This window comes from Peromyscus maniculatus, chromosome 4, assembly GCF_049852395.1.
Source record: "Peromyscus maniculatus bairdii isolate BWxNUB_F1_BW_parent chromosome 4, HU_Pman_BW_mat_3.1, whole genome shotgun sequence".
NCBI classification, from domain to species: Eukaryota; Metazoa; Chordata; class Mammalia; order Rodentia; family Cricetidae; genus Peromyscus; species Peromyscus maniculatus.
In genome coordinates this window covers 145,830,531-145,858,195 of record NC_134855.1, presented here as the reverse complement: position 1 = coordinate 145,858,195, position 27,665 = coordinate 145,830,531, and the positions used below count along the sequence as shown (strand labels likewise).

Genomic DNA, 27,665 nt, shown 5'->3' with positions numbered 1-27,665 from the left:
GCCTTTCCAGTTCATTGTCGGTCTCCCCCTTCAGCACCCTTATGAAATACATGAATCCATGTAATTCACTTATATTAAGTCAGGAAAGGGCTGTGTGCAGGATTAAGCAGATCACAGATAGCCTCTCATGTCTAAGAAGAAGCAAAAATTAAATATTTGTTCATAAGATCATCAGTATATTTTTAGATTTTTGTTGTAAAAGCCATATTCAACTCCTCCCCCCTCCCCCAAGACAGGGTTTCTCTGTGTACTTTTAGTGCCTGTCCTGGATCTCGCTCTGTAGCCCAGGCTGGCCTCAAACTCACAGAGATCCACCTGTCTCTGACTCCCGAGTGCTGGGATTAAAGGCCTACACCACCACTGCCTGGCTAAAACTTCCAAGTTTTATGTGGCACTCCAGCTTAGGGGTCTTAAATCCATGAGATGATCTATGTGACTCTGGGAAGTTGAAACAAAAATCTCTTCCCTACAAAATAGGCTTCACAACACTAAGTATCCCATAGGATTGTGATGAAAAGGAGACAAGAGTGTCTGCATCATAGATGGTGTGATATAAATATATAAATATATATAAAGAATTTCCTTTACTCTTTCATGTTCTCATCACTCCACATCCCCCAGAAAGACCACATCTAAAGTAGTCTTTACAAAATGTGGTTCCTTCTGTCTATAACGTATAAGATATATAGTGAAAAGTGATTGTATTATTATCAAATCCAGGAAATATCTAGCTTATAGCATTGTTGAAAGATAAGAATGAAAAGCAGCTTTCTCAAACCTGGCCACCAAACCAGGCTTATAACTACCCAGCCTTGGAGTGCTCCTTTGGATGAGTCAACCATGGAATCTAAACTACTTATATTAGCCAAGGATGCCTTATTAACTCCATGAAGATGAAGATAGTTTTGACCTAATAGAACTGTTTAGGACTCAGGAGGTACAACTTCCAGTAGGTACATGGAACCCAGAGCTTTAGGATTTTAGAAATTGTTTCTTAAATATTAGGGACAAAGATAGAAATATTCCATGACTCATCTGCCTTACACAGTAAATGTGAGATAGTTTTGAAAATTGTCAGCCACTAAATTCAGTACAGTATGCTTTTTGCCTTAAGGTCACAATCCTTCTCCTCCTCCTCCTCCTTTGTAACTATTATTATTTTTAACTACCTGTCTCTATTTAGGATGACTTGTTCCCATTCCATCTGCTTAGGCATAGCTTCTTTTTTTCTCTTTCTCTTTTTTTTGCATATGTGGTTTATGGGTATGTGTACATTCACGTGTATTTGCATGTGTGTGCTTCTACATGCATCTGGACATCAGCAGTTGGTATCTTGTAATTCCCCAATCACTCCCTACCTTATTTCTGGAGGTAGATTCTCTCACTGGACTTGGAGCTCACTGATTAGGCTAGACTGACTGACCAGCAAGCCCCAGGGAGTCCCCTTGTCTCTATCTCTCCAGTGTTGAGCTTACTGGCACATGCCACCCAGACTAACATTTTCTTTGGGATCCAAACTCAGGTCTTCATGCTCATGTGGCATGTCCATTGGCTGAGCCCCCTCCCCAGTCCCATATTCTTAAATATTCTTTTTTACATCAGGTTGGGCTACCCCAAAGCTTTGCCAGGGAGAAGACCCTTCCTCTCTGATATCCCAGGAAAGCTTCTGACCCCACAGTTCACTGGACTTAGTCATTGTGAGTGATCCACAGGAGAGGCACAAGGACCCAAATTGACACTGATACTCTATTCACCATAGTTGACTCTACTTACTGAATCCATTAACATCCTGAGAACTGGAGGAGAAGCCTTCATCATTGCGGTTGGTGCTGAGCTTGGTGGTGGGCTTGTCAGCTGAGGCCACGGGGCCCATCTCCCTCTGGGCTCCACTCTGTGTCTCCTTCTGCTTCTTAGCCAGCTTCCTTTGGGACATGTGCAAGGGAAAAATCACAGTCAGATGGTTCTAGTTGCATTAGAGGGCTGGGAAGGTAAGTTAGTCTCTTTCCCCATCCCCCATTCTCAACACCATATTTAGGTCATCCAACAGAAGCAGAGGCAAGGCAGGCTCTCCAATGTTCAGGGTCAAGTAAACACAAGCCTTCCTGAAACTAGAGATCATTTTCATTTAGTAGTTGTTTTATCTGTACCAATGAGCATGTTATATATTTGAGCTTATAATGAGAAATCAATGAGGCTCTGTGATTCTTCCCCTACTTTCTCTTTGGAGGGAGGAGAGGTCAGGCTGGACCCTCTGTTTTCATGCCTCTAAACACCCTCCCCAATAGTCCCAATGTGGAATTCTATATCTCTATAAATTATACCAAGCGACAGAGATTTTTATTCCTCCCTAGGGAACTAAAAGGCCAGAGGCTTCTTTTATGGACTTAGAGGTCTATTTTACTTGAATTTTAACTGATAGGGTTTAGATATTTCATAAGAGACACAGTCCAGCCTTCCTCAGAGATTGACTAATGAATGAATCTATCACACAGCTGTAGACTGAAGTGAGGGTTGGTGGTTGGTGAGGGTAAAGGTTAGTTAATTAACTCAAAGAAAGAAAAGCCAAAGCTGGACTTGACTCATAGACACTCCTACAGAAGCAACAGTCCCAGAGAACCAGAGAGGCATTTTTAATAACAATAGTGTAGAGGAGCATTTCTTTTTTTTTGTGATATATATTTTTTATTTTACAATACCATTCAGTTCTACATATCAGCCATGGGTTCCCCTATTCTCCCCCCTCCCACGCCCTCCCCTTACCCCCAGCCCACCCTCCATTCCCACCTCCGAGGAGCATTTCTTAAAGTTTGTTGTAAATCTGAATCACCTGAAGATGTAAGACAGCACCCAGAGGCCTAGATTCAGGACCAATAAATAGCCGAGAAGGTCCCCTTGTTGTCCTGACACCAACCATTGAGGCTACACCCACTTTGGCTCTAGGCAGACATGAGTTCATAGCTTACCTCTGCTGCCTGCCTGGGGCAGGTTTATTGATCTCTGTCTATTCTGAAATCTTCTATACATTGCACCCAATAACAGGACTGGCCTCATATAGTCATAAGGATTAAATGAGGTAGCACATACAATACACAGCGCACACTACTTGGCATTTAGAGGACAGCAACCACATGGATGCTGCTATTAAATCTTTGCTGACTCAACCAACCATATTCCAATGTTTTAACACCCTCCCAGCAGTCCCACAGTGGAATTCTGTCTTTGAATTATATTGAGTGACAGTGACTTTGATTTCTCGCTGGGGAATGAAAAGGTCAAAGGCTTCTTCTTTTATGGATTTAAAAATCTATTTCACTTAAATTTCAACTGATGGAGCATAGGTATTTCATAAGTGATAAAGATATCATGACCTTCTTGAATGTGGTCCCTATGGGTTTACACATACATCTAAATATAGTCATAATGTTCCTATCAGATGAAAATCTATGGGCTAAATATGTATTTTAAGGATAAACATCTCTGAGTCTACTGCTGGAGTCTTCACAGAACCTGGCTTGACCATTAGCCTTTCTTATTCTTGTTTCACTGCAGAAAGAACTTGCATCCCAAAGAGGAGAAATTAAATGTAGCATAGGAACAGTGTTCCCAATCACAGATAGGTCATTTCAAGAGTTAATCATCTCCCTGCACAAGAAGCGCTAAAGGAAAGGATAAATCTGGATGGAGAAGTATGTTAGAAGAGTTTATCCAGGTCCAACTCCCAATTGACAGCCTCCTCCTAAGAACATGGGTCCAATGTGTAGGTGTAGACTACATAGGATGGCAGATGATGGTACCTTTAAGTGAAGATACTTTGAGAAGTCTTTATTTATAAAAGGACTATTGAAAATGGTCATAGGGGCAGCAAGATGATATAACATAGGGGCAAGCTACTCTGTTTCCTGCCTAGGAGCCCACAGGGACAAGCACAGGAAGCCATAGTCAGAACCCTGAAGGAAAGAGTTGAAAAGAGAAGGCCAGATGAGCAGAACTTTTCTCTTGAAGGGTCTGCTCTATCCTAGATGAGAACACAGAGAGGAAATCTTGGGCCATAATACCTTGACTCCACTTGCCCCAGCCTCTGACTTCCTATAGCAGTCCTCATTAACAGAATCTAACTAATAGCTACAGGTGTCAAAGCACCCTCTGATGGAATCCCTGCAGAGCACAGCCCAGCAGTAGAAAGCATGGCAGAGAAGAGGACAGGGTGAATCTGGATAGAGAAGAGAATAGCTTTTATGGTTCTCATTTGGCCATAATTTGAAGATCAATGTAGCCTAAAGTGGAATTCGTCATTTATTTATTCTTAAAAATTAGCCCAGGGAAGGAATTGCACTCAAGAAAAGAAACACTTTTTTTTTTCTTTTTTTTTGGTCAGGCCACAGGCAGAGCGTTCTACAAGCAAAACTACTCCAGGTGGTCAAAGGAAAGACAAGAAATACAGCCTGGCTCAGGCTGGCCCTCTCTCACCACCATTAGGCAATCAACAGGCAAAGAGAACACCAACAAAAAGGAAAATCTTGTAGCTGATGGTATTTCAAAATTTTATTCTTCATTCATTATCAAAAAGGAGTCTGTTTAAAAATGTATATGTGACCTTCTTCATCATAAATTTGGAAGGATATACACCAGATATTTTGCCTCCATCCAAACTTCCTCACATTGCCCCAGCAGGAAATAAAAGGAAATCTGATAAGAGAATTAACTTGAAAACTACAAATGAGTGTGAAGCAGAGCTCGGCTATTTCCTTGGAGGCAGAACTTCCAGCCAATCTCATTCCATTCAGGGTAAATAATACAGAGAGAGTTGTCTTTAACACAAATCACCGGCTTCCAAAGCAATAATAATAACCAGAAGAGATCTCACTGCTTCTTAGAAAAATGAAATTTTATAGAAATGTTTGGGTAGAACCAAAAACGTGCATACATGCATGCATACACACACACACACATACCTACCTACCTACTTACCTACATACATACATACATACAAATGAAAAGAAAAACTGAGCCTCTCCAAAACATGAAGGTATTTAAAATTTTAAAAACTAAGCTGTAACCCTCAGCTATATATCTATGTTAGCCAGGTTTACATAAAAAATACCTGAGACAATAAACTTCTAAAGAGAAAAGGTTGCTTATGAGTCATTGGCTTGCTGATCCTTCTGCTTTTTGTTTTTCTTTAGCAAGGGGTGCACATTTTATATGGACATGGCAGAGCAAGCAGCTCAAGATGGGAGTCGGGAAACAAAATAATTTAGATTGGCTGAGGTCTAAAGTCCTCCCAGTCACTTAAAGACCTTCCACTAAGACTTACAGTTTCAAAGCACCTACAACACTGCACTCTGGGCCCCAGCCCTTAATACATAGTCCTTTGTGGGATGGGTGGGGCTCCTCCAAACCATAGTAGTGTCCTGGGTTCATGAGCCCACAGCTGAATCTTTGGTGATGGGGGTCCTATGTGAGTGTTTTGGCAATAGGTAAACACAGCCCTAAAGGTGGAAATGGAGCAGGCACAAAAGAAAAGAAAACACAAACTCACAGCTGGAATTCAAAATTTAAGAATTAAAACAATCCTATTCACAGGAAAAAATTGGATATTTCTTGCCATTATCACAGAATTTAACTTATCTCTCCCATTTTATTTTTCTCCCTCTGGAGAAAACCCAAATCTGAAAGTACCCAAGACCTTCAAATTATGGTCTAGCCTCAGCTTATCCTCTCATTCATACTTTCTAGTAAACAGCAACTATGTCCCCAACCCCACGATGTTCAATACTCGTGGCCTTGATGTGTTCTTATTCTCGACTAGGCACCTTTCTTCATCTTTCAAAGTTGAAAGTCATTCCAATGTCAGACCTCCTCTGGGGCTTCTTGCTGCTCCGCTAACAGAACTGTAATTTTCTCCTCTCAGGCTGACTCATCCTTTGAACAAATATTTGAGCACATACATGTATCAGGCTCTGCTAAACGTAAGAAAGCTGAATCTTCTTCACCTTGACCTTCTGCAAGCCCAGAGACAAACGACAAAGACAAGCACTAAATAGGTAAGTGCAGAAATATAAAATCGCAGAGACGGAGAATGCTAAGAAGAAATATTTGGTGCTCCTAGAGAGTGAATTCTTGGTTTGAACCCTGGCAGGAGACCAGGAAGAGTTTTGAAGCCTTGTCTGCTAAGCACTCATCCATTCCGTGACAGTCATTCAACCTCACCCACTAGGGTAAGCACCTCTTGGGAGAAGGGCTTTTGACTCCTTGTACCCACTCCAATTGCTTGCTGAGTGTCTGGCACATAGCCCACGTTCAATAAATTTGTTGCACAAATTTATATTTAAAAGTCTATGATTTGGAGTGTAGAAAAGATTGTTATCTTGCTCTGGGTATAAATTATAACTACTTCAAAAGTAGATAAGTGCGACCGAAGAGAAGGAACACCCTACATGACATCAGTGTGGGCCTTGGAATATGTGTTCCTTGAGATGTTTGGGTAGATAACTCAGCATTTCGTTCTTGGAATATTTGCAGAATTAGTGGAATGTTTGCAGAAGTCCTTTTTTTTAAAAAAAAAATACTCTAGATTCCACAGAGTATCCCAAGCCACAGAACATTAAAAACAAAACAGCCAAACATCATAAAATAGCTATATGACTCAGGGGGTGGTCCTTTAGGGCCTTTAACACTGGAGTACTTATGACTTTTCTGAACTTGCAAGTATTTCTCTATTAGTTTTGCAGTTCTTGTCAATTGGGTCACAGGATTTCACCAGCAGGGGGTAACAAAAGCTGAAGAAAAGAGAGCACACAGAGGCCTGTGGATTCCTCTGCAGGTCATTTCTTGAGCTGGAGAATGTTTCAGGACAGTAATCTGAACCTTAGAAGGCCTTAAAAAGCTCTCTCTCCTCTGTAGACTTCTTCATTTCCTTCCTAAAATTATTTTCTTCTCTTTTGCTCATGAGTTTATTGGACAAGAAGTTAATGTGCACTTACTTTATACCTGTGGCTGCAAGACAGGCCATCCTGATATCCTGATGAAAACAAAGCTAAATGAAACAAACAGGAACCCTTTCCATTTCAGGCTTGCACTGTGAGGAGCCTCCCGGCTAGAAGAGTTTAAGTACAGACTGGAAACTTCCTTGCACTAGATGCAGTGAGGGATTCCAGCATTCACATTCACAAAATCCCTGTTTCTTTTTGTCTTGGAATAGGATGGTCCAACTTATTATTAGAAATCTTGAAAGTTTCATCTAAGGATTTTTCCTGGATATGAACAACTATATACATTCTCCTGGGCAGACACTGAACAGTCGTGTATATTCTCCTGGGCAGACACTGACCAGTCATGGATACTCTCCTGGGCAGACACTGAACAGTCATGTATATTCTCCTGGGCAGACACTGACCAGCCATGGATACTCTCCTGCATAGACAGTGACCAGGCACTTTTTTCCTTCCCAGAGGGCTTAGCCTCTGGCCCACCCTTCATTAGCATCTCTAGGTAGACTATCTTGGTGACTCACAGAGACTTAAACCTTGAAGCTCAACGGTATCTTAGCCCATCAAAGGCAGAAAAAATAAAGAAAGAAAGAAAAGAAAGATGAAAAAGGAAGGCTACACACCAATTAAACAGGCCACATGACTGACTCTCTACGATTGCCCATCATAACAGGAAGAGAACCATACTAGTCTCCCATTTCACAGAGAGACTTCCTCTTACTAAGGCCTGGATAGAGCGTTCTTAGTTAAGGCACACAATACATAGGTAGGAGCCATAGGACCTAGTCCCTGCTTTTTGCCTGAAAACTCAGACACCTGGTCCAACATTCTTATATATGTCTTCTAGGAATGGGATTAGACATGCAAATGAGAAGACAATACCATATGCTGGGGAGGAAACCACACATTTTGATTGCAGGACATTGAGAAATCAAGCTGTAAGTGAGCTTTAAGTTTCTTTCCCACTGGTTAGCTTTCATATAATGGCAGAAGGAAAAGCCAGCTGCAAGTGGATAAAAGCTATCAAAAGTTTCACCCAGCTGTGAGCCCTATGAGCTGCAATACTCACCTACCAGGAAATATGTGTCCACTGGTGGCACAGTGATGACTGATGGAGGGCTAGAGGACAGCTTTTGGGTTAGATTTGAGGTTTGCTCCAAGGAGGTAATTCATGCCTGGCACTGTAAACCTGGTCACAAGCCCATGAGAAGGAGGTCATAGGCCATAGGGTGAACATACTATTGTTGATTTGCTAAGTGGACAAGGTGTCAAACTGCTCCCTAAAACTTGTGTTTATATACATAGATTAGTGCTTCTTCTAGCCTTGGTCAGAAAAGTGTCTGTTTAATGGGCACCAGTTAATGCAGAGACTCATAACTGATGAAATCAATGAGAACAAATAACTGCTGAGTGTTCATCCCTAAATAAGACATCCCTTTTTGCCCACTCCAAGGCTTAGAGAACATGACTGAAGAGGGGAAGAAAGAATGGAAGAGCCAGAAGATAGGGAGAATGTTGTGGAATGCTATCTTCTGAACATGACAGAGCTGCTACACTCATGAACACACAGTAACAGTGGTTACCTGCACATGACCTCAACACTCCAGCTTGGGAGGGGTAGAGCTCATGAGTCCCTATTCCTCTCAGAGGAGCAAGAGGCAGTTAATAAATGCTGGGAGCAAGCAGGTCATATTCCTCAGTGGTCTAAACACTGGTAAATTGTTCTTCCTCAAGTAAATAATCCCCTACCCATGTCGAGCCAGACTAATTAACAGTAACGGGGCACAGAAGACTTTTTTAAAGTCCATGGAAGTGCAAGGGATGGGGTGGGGGACTTAATGGGAAGAAGCAGTGGTCTGGCAGGAGGGAGAGGAGATAGGAGATAAGAGAGGGTAATGGTGGTGTTGGGGATAAGGGCAAAGTATGTTATATATGTTCAAGGTATGTTGTATATGAAATTGTGAAAATACAAATAAAAATTTTAAATGCAGATTTAGACAATGTTACATACTGTTCCAGTCTCTTACAAATGCAGCAATAACAAACAAACAAACAAACAAAAACAAAAACCCCTCATTAACCCAAACTCCACTAGCTCAGAATTCTTGCAACTGAGGTAGAGGCTGAGCTCCATCCCATCAGAGTCAACAGTATGAACTGAGGACATGAGTGTGTGCAGGGCTTTTAGGTTATTAAAACATTTTCTCGTGTATCTGGTTGGGGATGGTGAAATAGTTAACATAAAGATGATGGGGGCAGACAGCCTGGCATCAAAGCCCAGTTGCTTATCAGACTAGCTGTGTGAGGAAGCTCCCTGGACCACGTGACAGCAAGGACAAAGGCCGTAGTGATCTAGCTTCCAACTGAGGAACACCAAAGATCAATAGCCATCATGAAGTGGTATTTCATTTTGTTTCATTTTTATGTGTGTTCTTTCTCACGGACCATCTGCCTCAGTATTTTTTTTTGTTTATTTGTTTGTTTGTTTGTTTTTGTTTCTGGTCTTCTTTCTTTCTTTCTTTCTTTCTTTCTTTCTTTCTTTCTTTCTTTCTTTCTTTCTTTCTTTCTTTCTTTCTTTCTTTCTTCCCTTTTTGTATTTTTTGAGACAGGGTTTCTCTGTGTAGTTTTGGTGCCTGTCCTGGATTTCTCTCTGTAGACCAGGCTGGCCTCAAACTCACAGAGATCTACCTACTGCCTCGGTGGTTTTGAGGCAGGGTGCCTCAGTGGCCTGGAGCTTGCTGAGTATGCTAAGCTGGCTGGCCAATAGGTCTCAGGGAGTCACCTGTCTCCACCTTTGCAATGCTAAGAGTACAAAGCGCATATAACCATGTCCCCCCTTTTTCACGTGGGTTCTGGGGATCAAACTCAGGGCCTTATGCTTGCACAACAGAAACTTGATTAGATGAGCCATCTTCCCAGTCCAGAAGATGTTCTAGTTGTTTTAAGGCACCCAGCATGTGGTACTTTGTTATAGCAGCCCTAAGAAATTAATGTAACTGTAATAGGATATATAATGCACATTCATTTAATAAACATTGGTATTGCACTTCCATTGCTCCGGGCACTATTGACGGATTGTAGGTACAGTGTATCAGGGGCTTTCATTCTAATAACCATGCGGTTAGCAGCAGCACTGCTACCACTTCACAGATGAAGGAGCAGGGCAGAGAGACTTGAAATGATCTGCATAAAAATGCCCAAACTTTCCAGAGGCGGAGCAGAGATTCAAACCCAGGCAGTCAAGTTTCTGGATGCTCTCTCTGATTTTTGTGTTATGCCATGCTCAATCAAAACATACCACTTTCTCCTCTGGTTCCCTTCCTCCCAGGCAAACAAACTGCCACACATGTGTATATCTGCGGAGTGTGCACATTCAGTTACTTAGCATCCCATCGACCCACTGCCTCTGTTAGGTACCTATTCTGAGATGGTGGGGCCTTCCCCTCCCCTTGTATGGGAGCTTCTCTGCTTTCCCAAGGTTGGCAAAGTTACACAGCAACAGCAACAGCAGATCTTATTATGGGTTAAATGCCCAAGGGACCATGGCCACCACCTACCAACCGCCATCCCTCTGCTGTCTTGCTCTCTGTGCTTCTGCTGGTCTATTGCTCCTTCTTTCTCCTGACTATGTCTGCCTCCCTTTTCTCACACTTGAAACAGGCTTTTCTTTGCAGTTAGTGCAGTTAGACCCCACTGGATGTGCTCCTGAGCTGGCACAAATCCAGCAGGCAGAGAGCATACAACATATAGAAGGGCCGTTTCCATATGTGCATATGAACACACTGTCCCAGAACCCTGCAATAGCATCTAGTGGGAGCAGTATGGACTCTCAAGCCAGACTGCTGAGACTCAAGCCATAGTCTATCATTTACTGGCTCTGTAGTCTTGGGTAGTTTCTTGCTCCTCTATAAGTCAGTCTCCTCATCTGTCAGCTAGTGCCAAAGATTGTGAATTGTCTTAGTGCTTCAGGGTAGATACTGTGATAATGAATTTGAAAGTACTTACACCTGGATTTGTTACCTGCCAAGTGAGCTTTATATAAGATGTTTGTTGAATAATAAGCAATGAGAAGGGAAGGGACACTTGATAGGAAAGTGAGAACAGAATCCATGGTTCAGATGATGGTTGTTACCCTGAATGTTTTCAAGCTACCAAGCTCTGAAAGTCCCAGGCTGGGGAGGCAGCCCTTCCAATATTGGTGCTATGGAAACACTATTGACCTTAGCCCTGGACTGCCTAGGTTATAACTACCTGTGCAATCATGATAAGGTCTCGATCTTCATGAGGTAATGAGACTTTGTTTCTTCATCTGTAGGATAATCAGATGTATTTTAACCTACAGAATGACTGTACTGATTAAAAATAGTCACTGTTGGCTGAGGTGATAGTTCAGTTGATAAGGTGCTTGCTTTGCAAGCAGGAAGACTGATGTTCAATCCTCCTGAACCCAGTTAATAAGAGAAAGCCAGCAGAGTGGCCCATGCTTTTAACCTCAGTGCTGGCAGGCAGAGACAGAGAGAAGTCTGGTATGTTTTGGCTAACCAGTCTAGCCTACTAGGTGAATACCAGGCCAATTAGAGACCAGGAAAGGGAGAAATAGTGTAATTATATTATAATCTCAAAAAATTAAACAATTAAATATCTAAAGTGGATGGCACCTGGGGAATAACAAGTCTTCTGTCCTCCACATGCATGTACATACAACCTCATACACATGCACCTACATGTTCACAAATACAAATTATCACTATCACCATCCTCACCATCATCTGCTCCCAAGCATGGAGAATCTCTCCCTTTGGCATATTCTGAGTTTTGTTTGTATCTGCTCCCTGACAGGTGCATTCCAGGGAAACTACCTTTTCTGTCTTCATCTATCAGCTCTCCTCCTTCATGCAAACCTTTCTTACAAGAAAACAAGCCAAAGTAGATGTCAGGGCAGATGCTGTCCTCCCACTTGTGTTCAGATGTCCATTTGTGGTTACACGAGTTATAAGATCTTGGATTATCTGGGCTGTAAAGGTCCCCAGGTCCCTCCCAACCTACCTCGAGGCCCCTTGTAAAATTGAGTAAGAAGATACTCGATCCCTTACTGTGCAATGTCAGCAACAAGAACCTATGACCTCTGCAGACAGCCCCTTCCAGAACCACAGTTCATTATATAGGAGGAACACAACACACATTAATCTTCCTATTTGTGTTTGTGTATTCAGCACCTAGTTCAGCACTTGGCACAGTATTTAAGTGCTTTTATTATGTTGAATGAATGAATGAAACTTCCATATCTGAACTTCACCATAATTTGATTCAATACTATTCTCTACAAAGTGGCTGTACTTGACCAATTGTTGTAGAAACAGGCTTTATTCTGCAGAAGTGAATGGCAAGGATTCTCCAGCTCGTACATGCACCACAATACCTATACTGTTGGCTGAAACTGAGAGAGTTGGGCTCCATTCTCAGAGTTTTAAAGTTTGTAAGTCTAGGGTAAAGATAAAACACTATACATTTCCAAGTTCCCAGGAGATGCTGGGCTCTGTCCTTTGAGAAGTACTCCTCTACAGCATATCATCCCTTGCTCTAGAGAGGAATGCATGGCACTTATCTGCCGTCCTTTCTCTGTTAGCACCTAGAACCACACTTAGACACTCCCACTGCCATTGGGCTTAGGATCATATACTTTTTAATTCAGATATTCCATTTTCTTGAGAATTTATTCCGAGGAAATAAAAGAATAATGAAAACAAAGGACATAACGTATACCATGAGATGATACTGGAGCACTGATTCCTATATGCACTAATTCCATCAATTGTGGTGCTGTTGATATTTTAGATAATACATGATATTTATTAGCATCCTTGATCTCAACCTTCTAGTTGCCAGGGGCTCTGTTACTCCCTGGTATAACATAAGAAAAATGTCTCTGGCTGGGCATGCTGGCACACACTTATAATCCCAGCACTTGGGAGACTAAGGCAGGAGACTTCCCAATTGAAAGCCAGTATATACTACACTGTGAAACCCTGTTTACAAAAAGAAAAGATCTGTTAAGCATTGCCAAATATTCTTGGGGTCAGAGGAGTTTTTCCTATCTGTAGTACATATGTTTAAATGGAATACTTTAATTTTTCATACACTCTACTGTGTGGCTTGTACCTTGGAAACAGCTTGAAGTTTCATAACACCACCACAAAGTGGTGGTTATTTCTTTTTGTTTTATTGATGAGAAATCCTGAGCCCAGGAGGGCTAATGCTAAACCCATAAAATAGGTGAAGGGAACAGGTGGGTTTGGAGCCCAGTTCTGCAGTCTGCAGAGCCTGCTGTCTCCTTCACCTCCTCTGGCGCTTCGATTTAATAGCACACAATCAGTTACAGCCTCGTAAATGTCTAACAATGGGGAAGCGGCTCAGTAAATTATAATACATCCCCTGGATGGAATATTATGCAACTATTAAAATGATGGAGTGCCATTAAAGATGAAAACTATGTAACAACATGGAAAAATGCTAACTGGATTACATTAAGTTAAAATACCAAAAAATAAAACTGTGCCTACATTGTGATTACAACCACGAGGTAGTATATCTATGGGTGGATGGCTAAAGGTAGAGTGAAGACATGAAGGATAATTTTCCATTCCCTTTTGATATTCATTATTATCATAGTATCTTTGTGATTTTTTTTTAAAATTTCTAAGCAGTAGCGGGATACTAATGAAATGCGGGATGTTAGGACTGCCACAGATGCACTTGGATTCTGAAACTCAAGCTTCTCTGAGCCCACTGAGTGTGGCAAAGAGATACTGATTTCCCTCAAACAGCATTATCACAAGTATGTCTTCGAACACAGGACCCTCTCATTTCTCTGTCCAGCTTTCCCAGCCAAGCCACAGTACACAAACCAACAGCTCTGAGGGCATGGGTGTAGATCACTCAGGGAGTAGGGGCCATTAGGAACACGCAGTCTGAGGGTGGCAGACATGCCTGTCTGTTAAAGGCACTGAGCAGCATGCTGGTCTCATGCATTATGCATCAAGAATGGCCTGGCACCCTGGCCCTGCCATTCAGGAGAAGCCTTGCAAAAGGAACATCTGATGAACTGATTGGTATGTCAAAATGTCATTAAGGGTAAATTAATGGATGTGTTACTTTGGCTGTAAGAGACAGTGCCAGCAAGACATCAGGCAGCCGGCAGGCTGTTCTCCAGCCCAAGACAGACGGCGGTTTGCAATGGAGATTCATGGTCTTTATGCGTTGTGAGGTGCTTTGCAGGGAGAAGAATAAACAGAAATGCTCCAGCACTTAAGCGCCGTAAAATCACAAGCATGAGATAAATTAATTAGTGTACACCAAGAAGGCGGCTTGTCTGTCTGCACTCCTGGGGAAAGCAAGAATGGATGGCAGTGGGCTAGAGATGATGGGTCCCAGCACCAGCCTCCAGAGAAAGCAATTGAGTTTAATGTGCAATCATAAACTGCAGTTGATGGAAAGATAAGGCTGGTCTGCACTTGGTTTTTAAAGAAAAAAAAAAAAACTATTTCTGCATACTGCTTCCAAGCTCTTTGTGTCTCTGGGTCAGATATGTAGGGAACTGAAGAAACCTGTCAGCTGGTCCTGCTTCTAGGGTCAAGGATAGAGGATTATAATACCCCAACACTCCTGGAGCCTCTCTTGGGATACCTTCTGCTATCCCAAATAGGGAGGTTTACCACCTCCCTGTTAGTCTGCCCCATTGTTAGTTCATCAGCATTAGACAGATCACTGGATTTCCCTACCATCTTTCTTCTTTTAAATAAATAATAAGAACAGGGCCTCTTGAGCTATTACTGGGTGCCAGGCCCTAGGCTCTGATCACAGCCTATACTGGAGGAAAATGAAGATTGGGGAAGATAAGGGATTACTAAGAGCACATGTCTAGTCCATGGTGGGATCATGATCCAAAGCCAGGTCTGTAGAGACCAAAGCTTGACATCTTAACCACCACTAAGTTGTAATTGCTACAACCACTGCTCACCGAATGGGGCCTGGCTTGCAGGCCAATACAGCCAGTGAGTAGGCATAATGTGGGAACTTAATTTGGGCATATCCTAGGCACACTGATAAACATCTGGCTTGGGTTTGCCAACCAATCTTTCATGCAAAATTACTTTGTATGGGAAGCAAGTTATTTTTCCATTTAAGACTTCTTTTTACTTGTCTTTTCAAAGTTAAATTGATTGGAATAATTAATTGTTTTTCAAAATATGGAAATCAGTTTCATGCCTATATATTAGCAATGAGTAACGAAAACAGGGATTTTAAAGCATCAGTGCCATTTGTAATGGCATGGAAAGAAGGAGACATTCAAGCACATATCCTCAGATCCCACAAAGGACTACACATCAAAAACTATGAAAAAGGTGATTAACAACAAAACAAAAACAAGAATCGAAGCATGTTAGCATAATCTGCGGTCCTAGCACCCAAGAAGCTGAAGCAGGAGATTCAAGAGTTCAAGACCAGTCTGCCTACATGGTGAGTTCAAGCCCAGGCTGACTACACAGTGCATTCAAGACCAGTCAAGAGCTAGCATATATATTTTTCTGACAGGTGCAATCACCATCATGTATTTATTTTAAAGGAAGGAAGAAAAATATCATCAAGCCTCAACTGCCTGGAAAAGATCACCTGGGACATATTATATTAAATAAATTCATCATTTGATCACTCGATAGCTAGTTACTTCTGTGTTTGTTACAGGTGAATATGAATAAAATCTCTCAACAGCACAGCCCTTTTATAGGACATTATAAACAAAAATGTGTTAAGAGATTTCATTTAAAAGTTAGACTCAACAGGCCTATTTATAAAACAGTCACAAAACAATCTCTACCCTCTGCTCTCTTAATCTCTGTTCTTATTTTGCCAAAGTGGATTATAAATTTCATACCAATTATAAGAAGATGAGTGACTTCTCTGTTTTATTTCTTGTCTCATTTATACGGAGAATGTATTTAAATGGATAAAATATTAGTTATAGGGTTTCTGTTTGTCTATACATTTTCCAGTTATAGTCTGAATATATGGATATGGTTACACACTTTCAAGTCAGACACAACTTTGAACCATATTCATTGCGTGTTGCCCTTGGACTCTGGCGTCTAAATGGCTTGGTGGGGCAGAGGCTGTGTTTTTTGTTAGCTTTCCTGCCATGTAGAGTAGTCTCTTTCAGAATCTTTGGCACATGCATCTCACAGTGCATCCTAAGATCATGACACCAGCAATGGCATCTCTTTGTTCTCTTTCTGCGATAGCCCTTGTCCCCGGTCAGTTTTGTGAGCCTTCTTTTCCTTAAATTTGAAATAGAACTTTCTTTTTGGGTTAACATAAAGATTCCACAAAATACCTATGTAAAAATCACTTGTAAATTACAAAGTAATAGTAGACATGATGGGGCTGGAGAGACGGCTCAGCAGGGAAGAGCACTTGATGCTCTTGCAGAAGACCCAGGTTTGGTTTGCAGCACCCATATCAGATGGCTCACTGCCACCTGCAAACCAGCTCCAGAGAATCTGTCTGTCACCCTTTCCTGGCCTTCCAGGGTGTGTGTGTGTGTGTGTGTGTGTGTGTGTGTGTGTGTGTGTGTGTGTGTGTGTGTGTACAGACACACATATAAATAAATACATAAAAATAAAAATCTTTAAAATAGAAGTATACATAAACCAAAAATACAATAATCATATATACATATAATGCACTTAGTACACAACAAAGAGATGGTGAGCGTGTATTCTACTTTCTTTTTTTTTTAAATTGTTTTTAGGTTTATTTATTTATTTGGCGTTTTTTTAAAAGATTTATTTATTTATTATGTATACAGTGTTCTGTCTGCGTGCCAGATCTCATTACAGATGGTTGTGAGCCACCATGTGGTTGCTGGGAATTGAACTCAGGACCTCTGGAAGAACAGCCAGTGCTCTTAACCGCTGAGCCATCGCTCCATCCCAGTATTCTACTTTCTTTACCCATTTGTAAGTGGAAGGGCATGTTTATACTGACTGAAACATCAAATAAGGTGCACAAGCTTTATATTTATATCACATGGGTCTCTACTGATAAGTTTAAATTTTGCTTTTTGGTGTCCATTAATTTAAAAATATTTTCATTGGGACCTAGATTCTGTGCCTGTATAACATTATCTTATGCTGTCCTGATGAGCCTGCACTGTAACCCTCTAATTTGTGATTGCTATTCCTAATTCACAGATGAGGAAACAGGCTCAGACTAGATGGCAGTAAAGCTCCAAGCCAGCCTGGGCAACAAAGTAAGACCCAGTATCAAAATAAAGGAAGGAAAGAAGGAAGGAAGGGAGGAAGAAAGGAAGAATAGAAGGACGGAAGGAGGGAGGGGGGAGGAAATGACTGAAGGAAGGAGGAGGGGGAAAGGGAAGTGGTAACATCCAGGAATTGAATCAAGCTTGCACCATGTGCCTTTTACTACAGTGCTGTTTATTAGTATGGTTATTATTTTTCCCCATTAGTCCAAACAAAACCACTATTTAACACTCTTAAATGATGAGACATGAGATTATAGTAGTATAATACACTGAGAATGTTTCCCCTTGCCCCGGGCTGGGAAACATACCCATGGTGATATTGTCAAAGTATCCACCATGGATCTCATGTTAAAAACAAACAAAATAAAACAATACCTTAGGTCTCACTCCTTCATGGTAGTTTTTGTGTTTAGAGAAAATATAAGGAAAAATTATAATAGCATAGAATGCTATTTCCATAAGATTTGAGCTTAGATTTTCTTCCCTAGAGGAACTTCTCTTATCCTGTTGATGCCCAGATGATAAATGGCATGGAAAAGAAAGACTAAACTGCAAAGATTCCCTTGGCTTTATTCTATTTCTTTAAAAGTACATTGTTGTTAAGGTCTTTTCTGAAATAAAACAATCCTTCTTTAGTTTTGAGACTCAATTTGGTTTATAGGATTAATAAAATTGGATTTTCACATTTTACAAGAATTCAAGTCTCCCACTAACAATGGTGTTCTGGTGGCACTATGTTTTCCATGCTCCCTGCTTAACAATGTGGGTGGCTGCAACTTAGCCAACTCTCCCCAGGCTCTTAGAATGAACCAGGGGTCCAAATCCACTGGATAAAAAGTTGCTTTAGAAAGCAGCTCAGTCCTTATTTCTGCTTGCTTGCTGCCTTCCTTCCTTTCTTTTTTTTTCTTTAGAAAGGAGATTTCATCAGTAGCACCATGAGACTCCTTAGGGTTTTGGTGATTGATAGATTTGAAAAAAATGTTTCCCAGGAAATTAATTATAGCCAAGGGGCCTTTCCTCCTCATATTGGCACCCAGACCATGATGAGGAATCATGTGAGCAAATAATCACATATAATTTAAATATGTGCTTGCGAACTTTTTGCCATTCCTTAAATGACTTCTATACATTTATGAACAGCACAAGGGTTGTCTACTCAGCATGTGTAAAGGAAATGCTTGGGTCGACAAGATGGCTCAATGGGCAGAAGCACCTGCCACCAAGCCAGCAACCTGAGTTCTATCCTTAAGACCCATATGGTGAAAAGAGAGTCATACAATTTGTCCTCTGACTTCTACATACATGGCATGACACATGCATGTCCCTCCCCTATATGTACTCACATAAACAAACAAACAAACAAACAAACGTAATTTTAAAAAAGGAAATAGTACCATCAGATATCCTATCCTCTGTAGTCTTTGCTTGTCAAACTCAGGTTCTATCATCACAGTCAAAGTCATTTCTAACTGATGACCCTATAGAAGCAAATTCTCATGTGGATTTTTTGGTTAAATGATTAGGTAATGCTTTCATCTCCTCTTCCAAATTTCCTTCTTCAATGATTCTGGATTCTTCAGCTCTTCCAAATGGGGAGTCCTCAACCCTGCTTTCAGGTATGAATAAGCCAGTAGACCTTACCATGTCTATGTACTGACCAAATCATTGAGTTCAATTATTCAGTTACTTGTTTACAGGCTGTAGATTTTGGTCTCCTTCCTATGTGACTGCCTTCATTTCCTGAAAGCTCCCACCCTTGCACCAACTTCCCTGGGCTCTGTCTCTCAGGAAACTAGCAATGTGTCTGGTTAGACATTTCATAATAGAACATGAAGGCCCTACATTCCTAAATTGTGGGGCCTTGCATTTGAATGGAAGGTTTTGACAGCTATACCATACAGAACAAGGCTTAGTACCTGTATTTGGAATTGGTCGAATGGAAACTGTCAACTGCAGTCCTTTATTCTGCCCAGTGATCTACAAAGTCTGCTTGTATTAAATAACATTGCCTAAACTGATAGTTCTGGTCAGAGTCACTAATTTGTTTTGGATCTCTCTTATTGGTATCACCACAGATAGATGCCAGGGGAACAAATGTCCTGTCCAAATTGCTTAGAGGGGAACTTTTTTTAAAAAGGTTAAGGACTACCATCTACAATAATTCTACATCTTTGTTCCTCTGAATATTTCTCTTGGATACACCCAACAACAGCTAGATTCTCCAAATTTACTATTTTCTAATGATAATCACCTTGTATATGTACTTTGCTACTTAATCTTTTAACATAGGTCAGTGATTCAAGGAAGGACTATCAACACCATTGGCAAATAAGAAAATGAAGCCTTGAGGCTCTGGGATTCACAGTTACTAAGCAATAAAGGTAGGATGCAGACTTTTTCTCTGCCCTTTTATTTCCCTTTCTTCACCACTTATTTCTTTATCTTTTATTTTCCTTGCAAAATCTTTTTTTTTTTTTACCCCAAGGATGCCACAAAACCAACTATGAAAAATAAAAGTGTGGGTTTTGTGCATGTATTTGAAGACGGTGTGGCCAAAGAGAAAAGTAATTTTAAGAGCCAGAACACTAGGAAATGTGCTGTGAAACAGTCTCTCCTAGAAATGGCTACATAAATAAGACTGGATTAATGGCAACATCAAAAGACATGCTAATGTATAAGGGGAAACTTTAATGGGGGTCCACCCCTAGACAAAGAACTACCTGGCAACTAATGACTGCTGGGAAAAGGAGAATTGGCCTCTCCAGGGAGGAGCCCCATTGATGGTTATCTAATACAAAGTGGTCAACCCTGAAACCATATACATATAAGCAACAAAAACAGATTTAGCAGGCTGTAGCCATATATTGGTGCATACACATACATATACACATACATATGCATGTAGTAATAATAATAATCAAAGAAAATGAAGATATCAGTTTGACAGTGGGGAGGAATGAGAGGGGTTAGAGGGCAGGTATCTGGGAGAGGCTGTAGGGAGAAAGAGAAAGAAGAAAGTGATGCAATTCTATTTTAATTAAAACATTAAACAAATAAAAAAGGAAACATCTCATGCATACTTTATTTCCAGAACATTGTTGGGCCATTTAACTCACAAGATCTTTCCTTACAGCTACCAATGACTGCTTTTCCTTTATAACTTTAGTACTTACTCCTCTATCATGCATTTAGTACATTATTTTACAACTACTTGTTGACATGTCCATGCCCCTTTTAAGCTGTGAATTCCTTAAAAGAAGGGCTTTTTCTCCCCTAATTACTCAGATCTCAGCTCGGCAATTCACAGAAAGAAATTGCTTGGTAGTGTCTTCTCTGTGTGACAGATAAGCCGCACTCATGGAATCTCAACAATATGGTTGCCTAACAAGACCTATACAATGACAAGACCAGTCACCATGCCAACTTGGACAAGCCCTAGATGAAGAGCTACAGACAATCTATGGCTGCCGAGAGAGGGAGAAACCGTTTTAGAGATGAGTCCTTGATCAATTGTCCAATCCTCAAGTGGTCAGCCCTAAACATTTATATATTCCAGCAACACTTAATGAACTCAGCTGCGTTTGTTAACACACATACACACACACACACACACACACACACACACACACACACACACACACACACACAATTAACAATGAAGAGGTCATGAATTTGAGAGGGAACAAAGGGGAGATGGAATGAGTTGAAGAGGGGAGAGGGAGAGGTAAACATGATGTAAACACAGCAGTCATGTCTGAAATACTCAAAAAAAAAATAAAAAGGAAAGAAATCTTCATTACATGCATATGAATGAAAGCCTAACACTCCAAAGCTGTTTTAAATGTCAGTGCTATGACTCCCATTTTACAGATGAGAAACAGAAGCTGAGATAAGAGTTAAGAGAGTTCTCTAAACGGCAGAGCCAGAATGCCCAGGGGTCTTTACTGCTCAGCTCCATCATCTATCTAATAATATCTTGCTAAATACCTCCAAGCCCAACAGATAAGTGGGTAATAAGTGGGAAAGCACTTCGGAAGAGATAAAGCATTACACACAAACAAGATGCAATCATTATCATCAGCAGGAGCATCGCAGGGCTTAACTAAAGCACTTTCTTCCATTAAAAGCACTCTGCTGAAATACTGAGAAAGGCATTTACAGTGTGTACATCAAATAATTCTATCTTTGCTAAGGCCCTACCTTAGCAAAGAAGAAGCTTTACTTGGAGGATGCATGCTGAAGCTAATATTTTCAGAGGAAAACCTGCTTCTGCCCTGTTGACACATCGCTAAGTGTCACTATGGCTGAGTACTTCGGACAATGGCAGTTTAATGGAGTTGTGTCAACAAAAGGGTATTGCTATAGTCTTGTCTGGGATATACTTGGAACCCTCTCAGGTAGGGCTATATAAGAATGATCCCATGGTCTTCGTGCCAGCACAAAGAGCAAATGCCCATGGAGAAGATTGTCCAAGGAAGCGTTCTTTAGAGTTGACCTAAACAACAAGCAAGGAAGGAATTACCCTAGTTGGCTGGTATACAAAGTGCCCATAGGCTATGAAGAAAACATGCTCTAGGGAAAGACACAGAACATACTCAAACCCACTTGTCTCTAGTGGTCAAATTACAGACAAGCCAATGGGAGTGTCACAGATTGTGGTCTTTGATGAGACTTGGGGCGATTGACAGACTTCACTTGTATTGGAGGAAAATAGCAGAGAAAGAAGAAGATGGAAGAAATTGATCAGTGACATCATCACAGTAACGGCTTTGGCAGCAACCCCATGGGAAGTTTGGGAGGCAGAGTGGCTTTGATAACCCCATGTTGACTACTGTGGTGATAGTTTGTGCTCTAACAAATAAAGCTTGCCTGGGGATCAGAGGGCAGGGCTAGCCACTAGTTAACCATAGAGGCCAGGCAGTGGGGGCATACACCTTTAATCTCAGCACTTGGGAGGAGGAAACAGGAAGTGATATGGATGGGCAGAGAGAGGAAGTGAGAAGGTGAGGGTGGAGACAGGAGCTTGGGTCCCTTTCAGTCTGAGGATTCCTAGGGGTAAGAAATCTCTCTAGTGGCTGGCTGCTCTGCTTCTCTGATCTTTAAGCTTTCACCCTGATATCTGACTCTGGGTTTTTATTATTAAGACCAATTAGAATTCATGCTACATGCAGCTACTGACTACACCTGGAGAGGCAACATCAAACATAACGTCCTGAAAAGGGCAGTTCACCAGCCTCTATTAGGGGTGACTAAGTCCTTCCTTCTGGAAAGGGACTCAGTATTTTAGAGCATCCTCTTTCCCCACACTTCAGTCATTCCTCTCAATCAGCAGACAGCCCACACACTTTCCTTTCCCGTCTTTCTGACATTCAAATGCATTTGTAGAGTAGAAAAACTTAGAATCATAGCCAGATGTTTCTAAGCTTCAAGGCATCATTAATACCTGGTTGGTTTGGAAGCTTAAGTTTAGATGTAAACTTAAAAGTATGGAGTAAACATCTTTTCCTATCTTTGGGGGAGAAATAGTCACTTGTATTTTCCCTGACTAAAGTGACAGAGCTCTGACTTGTAGTTTGGCTCTGTTTGGTATTCATGACTGATATGGTTCGCCTCTAATCCAATAGAGTAAACAATAAAGCATCCTTCAATGGCAATACCTCCCCAAATCTATCTGTACACATGATCTAGCCCATTACATTTATATCCAACTCACTGTGACAGCATTCATTAATTTCATGCATTTATAATTGTGACATGCAACTTCAAATACAATGTTTCTAGCCTGGATTCAATATAAAACTACAAAACCATGGTGATCTGAAAGCCAACATATGTCAAAATAAATAAAAATTGATATTAACCAACTTACACAGAATGAAATAATATAACTCAATAGAGATAAAACAAACATGGAGGGATATCCACCATAGATACTCACTCATTAGGATGTCTGAATTGCTCTGCTTACTTATCTAGTTGTAGGGTAATGAAAAGTGGATAATGAACAGCTACTGTATAGTAGGAGGTGGGCATGCAGCTGTTCCAAGCATAGTATGACCTAAGAAGTTCATCGATGAGTTAGTATGTGAATGGATGAGAAATGGATATCATAAAGATGTGAGCTCAGTCTATGGATATAATCTGTGTAAACTGAAGAAGGCCACAATAGGAGAATGATGTGCCTTATTAAATATATTAGAACTTTTTAGGCACACAAGGTGGGGGTATTCTAGGAAGAACACTGCAGGGACAAAGGTACAATACAATGGAAGGGACACATCCATCTGAGTGCTAAAGATGTCAGGAGAGTTTTCTCAAAGTCATCACACAAAATACTAATCTAAGATGCTGTGGTAGTTTGAATGTAATTGGCCCCCATAATCTCATAGGGAGTGGCACTATTAAGAGGTGTGGCTTGGTTGGAGTGGGTATGGCCTTGTTGGAGGAAGTGTGTCACCAGCATTTCAGTCGACTTCCTGTTGCCAGAAAGATGCAATACACACAGCTACTCCTCCCGCTTCCCATCATGATGATAATGGACTAAACCTCTGAAACTGTAAGTGAGCCATCCCAATTAAATGTTTCCTTTATAAGACTTATTGTGGTGGTTATGGTGTCTCTTCATAGCAATAGAAACCCTAACTAAGACAGAAGTTGGTGCCAGGGACTGAGGTATTGCTGTGATAGGCTTGATCTTGTTTTTGTTTGGAGTAATGTGGACTTTGGGAGTTTGGGTTAGAAAAGCAGTAGAATGCTTTATAAGTACTGCTTAATAGGCCATATTTGTAGGAGCATGGAAGTCAGTGGTGCTGACTGATTTGATGAACTGTGGGGATCAAGAGGTTCCAAAGAAGAACATTGTATGTAGCCTAGAGACTGACCTTATGATAGTTTGGCGAAGAAAGTGGCTGCTTTTTGCCCTTGTCTGAGGAGTCTGCCTGAGGCTAAATTGAGTTTTGGACTAATTCTGTTGGCAGAAGAAATCTCAAAACAGCTTACTATAGACTCTGTCATGTGGTTATCAGTGGTAACTCTGCTGAAGATTGATAATGAAAAGGAGCTACCTTATGGTGGTATTGTGTTCTCCAAAATATTGTGCACTCTAATAAACTTACCTGGAATCAGAGACAGAACAGCCACAATATTAAACATAGAGGATAGGCAGTGGTAACATATGCCTTTAATCCTAGCATTCCAGAGATAGAAATCCATGTGTTCAAGGATACAGCCAAGCATGGTGACTCACACCTTTAATGCCAGATGGCAGAAAGCAAAAAGGTATATAAGGTGTGAGGACTAGAAACTAGAAGCTTTTAGCTGGTTAAGCATTTGGCTGGTTAAGCTTTTAGGTTTTGAGCAGCACAGTTCAGCTGAGAGCCATTCGGATATGAGGACACAGAGGCTTCCAGTCTGAGGAAACAAGATCAGCTGAGAAGTTGGCCAGGTAAGGTTAGCTGTGGCTTGTTCTGTCTCTCTGATCTTCCAGTGTTCACCCCAATACCTGGCTCAGATTTGATTTCATTAATAAGAACTTTTAAGATTCCTGCTACACTACCTAAGCAGGGTAAATTACAAAAAGTAAATTTTGAGAAGAAAAAAAGCACCAGGAAGTGGAATGAACTAAGTTCTGTGTTCAAAGAGATAAAGAGATTAAGAAATGGAATATAAGGAGTGGTGACCTCAGGGTAAGATCACACCCAGCTTAGTTTTCATCTTGTGGAAAGAAACTAAAGAAAAGCTTAGAGCCAGGTATGATGGGGTATACCTTTAATCCCAGCACTGGGAGGGCAGAGGCTGACAGATCTCTGAGTTTGAGGCCAGCCTGGTCTACAGAGCAAGTTTCAGGAACAGGACAGCCAAGTTTAGGCACTGAAAGACAGAAAGCTGAGGATGTAATTGAACGAGGGATCCATGTTCTATCCTCAGTATGCAGCAGAACTTGGCAGCTTTGGCCACATGGTTCTGGCTTTAGAGTTAAGGAAAGAATAGATGGGTTATGGAACTTGCCTCCACACCTAAAGAAAGCCACTGATGGCAGGAACATATCAAGGGTGTTCCTAAATGGAGGTTTAGAGAAGCCATTACATGAAGCTGTGAAGTTGAAGCCTGGATTGCCTTGGAGAACCCAAGATGTTAGAAATGCCAGAGCTGTGAGATACCTTCCAAGGAAAGCTGCTAACAGGAAGTGGATTCAGTGCAAGAGAAAGAAGTATGTTGCAGTTAACAAAGTGGAACAGAGTTGGAGATCTGAAGAGCGTTTTGAATCAGACATGGAGACGCAGAATTTGGAGTTTGCCCAGCTGGTTTTTGGTCATGCTTTGGTTCACTCATTATGCTTCTTTTCCTACATGTAGGAACGGTACTGTATATCCTGTGCCATTTTTTTGTTGGAAGTATGTGATCTGTTTTTTTTTTTTTTAAATAGGGGATTACAGTTAAGAGATTGTATGACTGTGATAGAGTATGAGGACCTTTGAAGTTGGGCTAAATGCATTTTGCATTATGATATTCTTACAAGCTTATGGGGGCCCAGGAGTGGAATGTGGTAATATGAATGTAATTTGCTCCCATAATCTCATAGGGAGTGGCACTATTAGGAGGTGTGGCTTTGTTGGAATGGGTATGGCCTTGTTGGAGGAAGTGTGCCCACTTTTGGGGCAAGCTTTGAGGTTTCCTATGTTCAGGATACTACCCAGTGTCTCAGTTCACTTTCTGTTTCCTGTAAAATGTAGAACACTCAGCTACTCCTCCAGCACCACATCTGCTTCCATGCCACCATGCTCCCACCCATAGTGGTGATAATGGGCCAAATCTCTGAAACTGTAAGTGAGCAATTAAGTGTTTCCCTCATAGGAGTTGTCATGGTCATGGTGTCTCTTCATAGCATAGAAACCCTAACTAAGACAGATGCTTTTTCACCATGCAAACTCTAAGCCAGGAAGGATTTACAGCTACTCTTGAGGTTGAGCCAGAGGACTGCATGTGCAAAGGCATCTCTAACAACTTAACAAGACCCTGTCTTAAAATTAAGGAGAAGTGATAGGGAAGTGTGAAGATACTCAGTGGCAATGCCCTTGCCCAGTGTGTGTGAGGCCCTGGGTTCAACTGTCAACATTCCTCACCCATAATCCAGACTTCAGGCTACAGTTTCATAGAGACTGAGGCCTATCTGGTATAGGGCCTATGAATCAGCAAGAATAGTACCAACTCTGTCTTGCCTATATAATAATGCCTTGGAGGAGACCAGTCTCCTTCGGGGTGGTTTGGCCTTAGACTGTGATTATGCCCTGGCTGTTCACTTGTCAACATGTTTTCTGTCAGCTCTGGGTAATTGGTATTGATTGTCTTGAATGGCTTTCTTCTATCCCTATTTTTTTCTTTGTCTTTATTCAAAGGGACTGATGAATTACAGAAAATGATTTTTGAGCATCTCTTGATATAATCATTTGTAAATGCCTCCTTAAATACATTGTGGCAGGAATACTTGGTTTGTAACAGGTGGAATATGGATGGTAATAGGCATCTCAGAGAAGAACCTGGCCTCATATCTCAGTTAAGGCCCTACTAAGAGCTAGGTATTTTACAAACATTTCATCCATTGACTCTTTTACAAAACATTGTAAGACATGTGTTTCAAAACCCTGTTTGACTTATCAGGAAACCAAGACTCAGATAAGTGAAGTCATGTGTCTAGCTCACACAGATGTAAACATAGGAACAAAGGTTTCCTTGGAGTTAGAAAAATAAGGACAGTATAGGTTCTGTAATAATAAAAATAAAATGATGCCATCTTTATTTTAACTTTAGTTGTTACATTGTTTGATTTCATCTTGTTCATTCATTCCATATACAGTTATTGGGGGTTCACTATGTGTATCAGGGAGACCAGAGACCACAGAGTTAACCCCTCATGAAACAGAAACAAGCTGAAGATGCATATGCCCCTGTCCCTGATACAAAGATGCATATGCCCTTGCCCCTGACAGTGCAGTGGGAGTACACAGAAGTGTGTGTGTAGGAGTGTTTCAGAGACTCAGAAAAGTCTTTTTGGAGAAGGTAGCATTTGATCCAGACCTTGCAAAAAGACATAGGACTTGGATGCACTGAACTTTGTGGGAACAGAAAATATCTAAGAAAAATCCAGGAGCCCCACATAGCACCTGAGACATGCCAGCCAGGTGGCCGTCTCCCACCTTTGTGACACTTGCACAAAGCACATGTCCAAGACCTCAGTAATTCAGGTAACTGCTCTCTCTTGACCACCACAGTGGGTAAATTCTTAGTGTTTTTTTAAGAAGATTTACTTGACTAAAATGCCTCTGTTCAGAATAATTACCATGCCTATCACATACTCTGAG

The 27,665-nt window shown here is 41.1% G+C and overlaps 1 protein-coding gene across 7 annotated transcripts in view; it reads right to left on the bottom strand.

Annotated features, from left to right (window-relative positions):
- The window catches only part of Ptprt (protein tyrosine phosphatase receptor type T), a 1,096,883-nt gene that overhangs the window by 124,660 nt on the left and 944,558 nt on the right, over positions 1-27,665 (bottom strand). For all 7 annotated transcript variants that reach the window (XM_042276726.2, XM_042276732.2, XM_042276733.2 and 4 more), the window contains one exon: positions 1,774-1,922. In XM_042276726.2, coding sequence (XP_042132660.1) covers positions 1,774-1,922 — 149 coding nt within the window. The remainder of the gene's footprint in view (positions 1-1,773; positions 1,923-27,665) is intronic.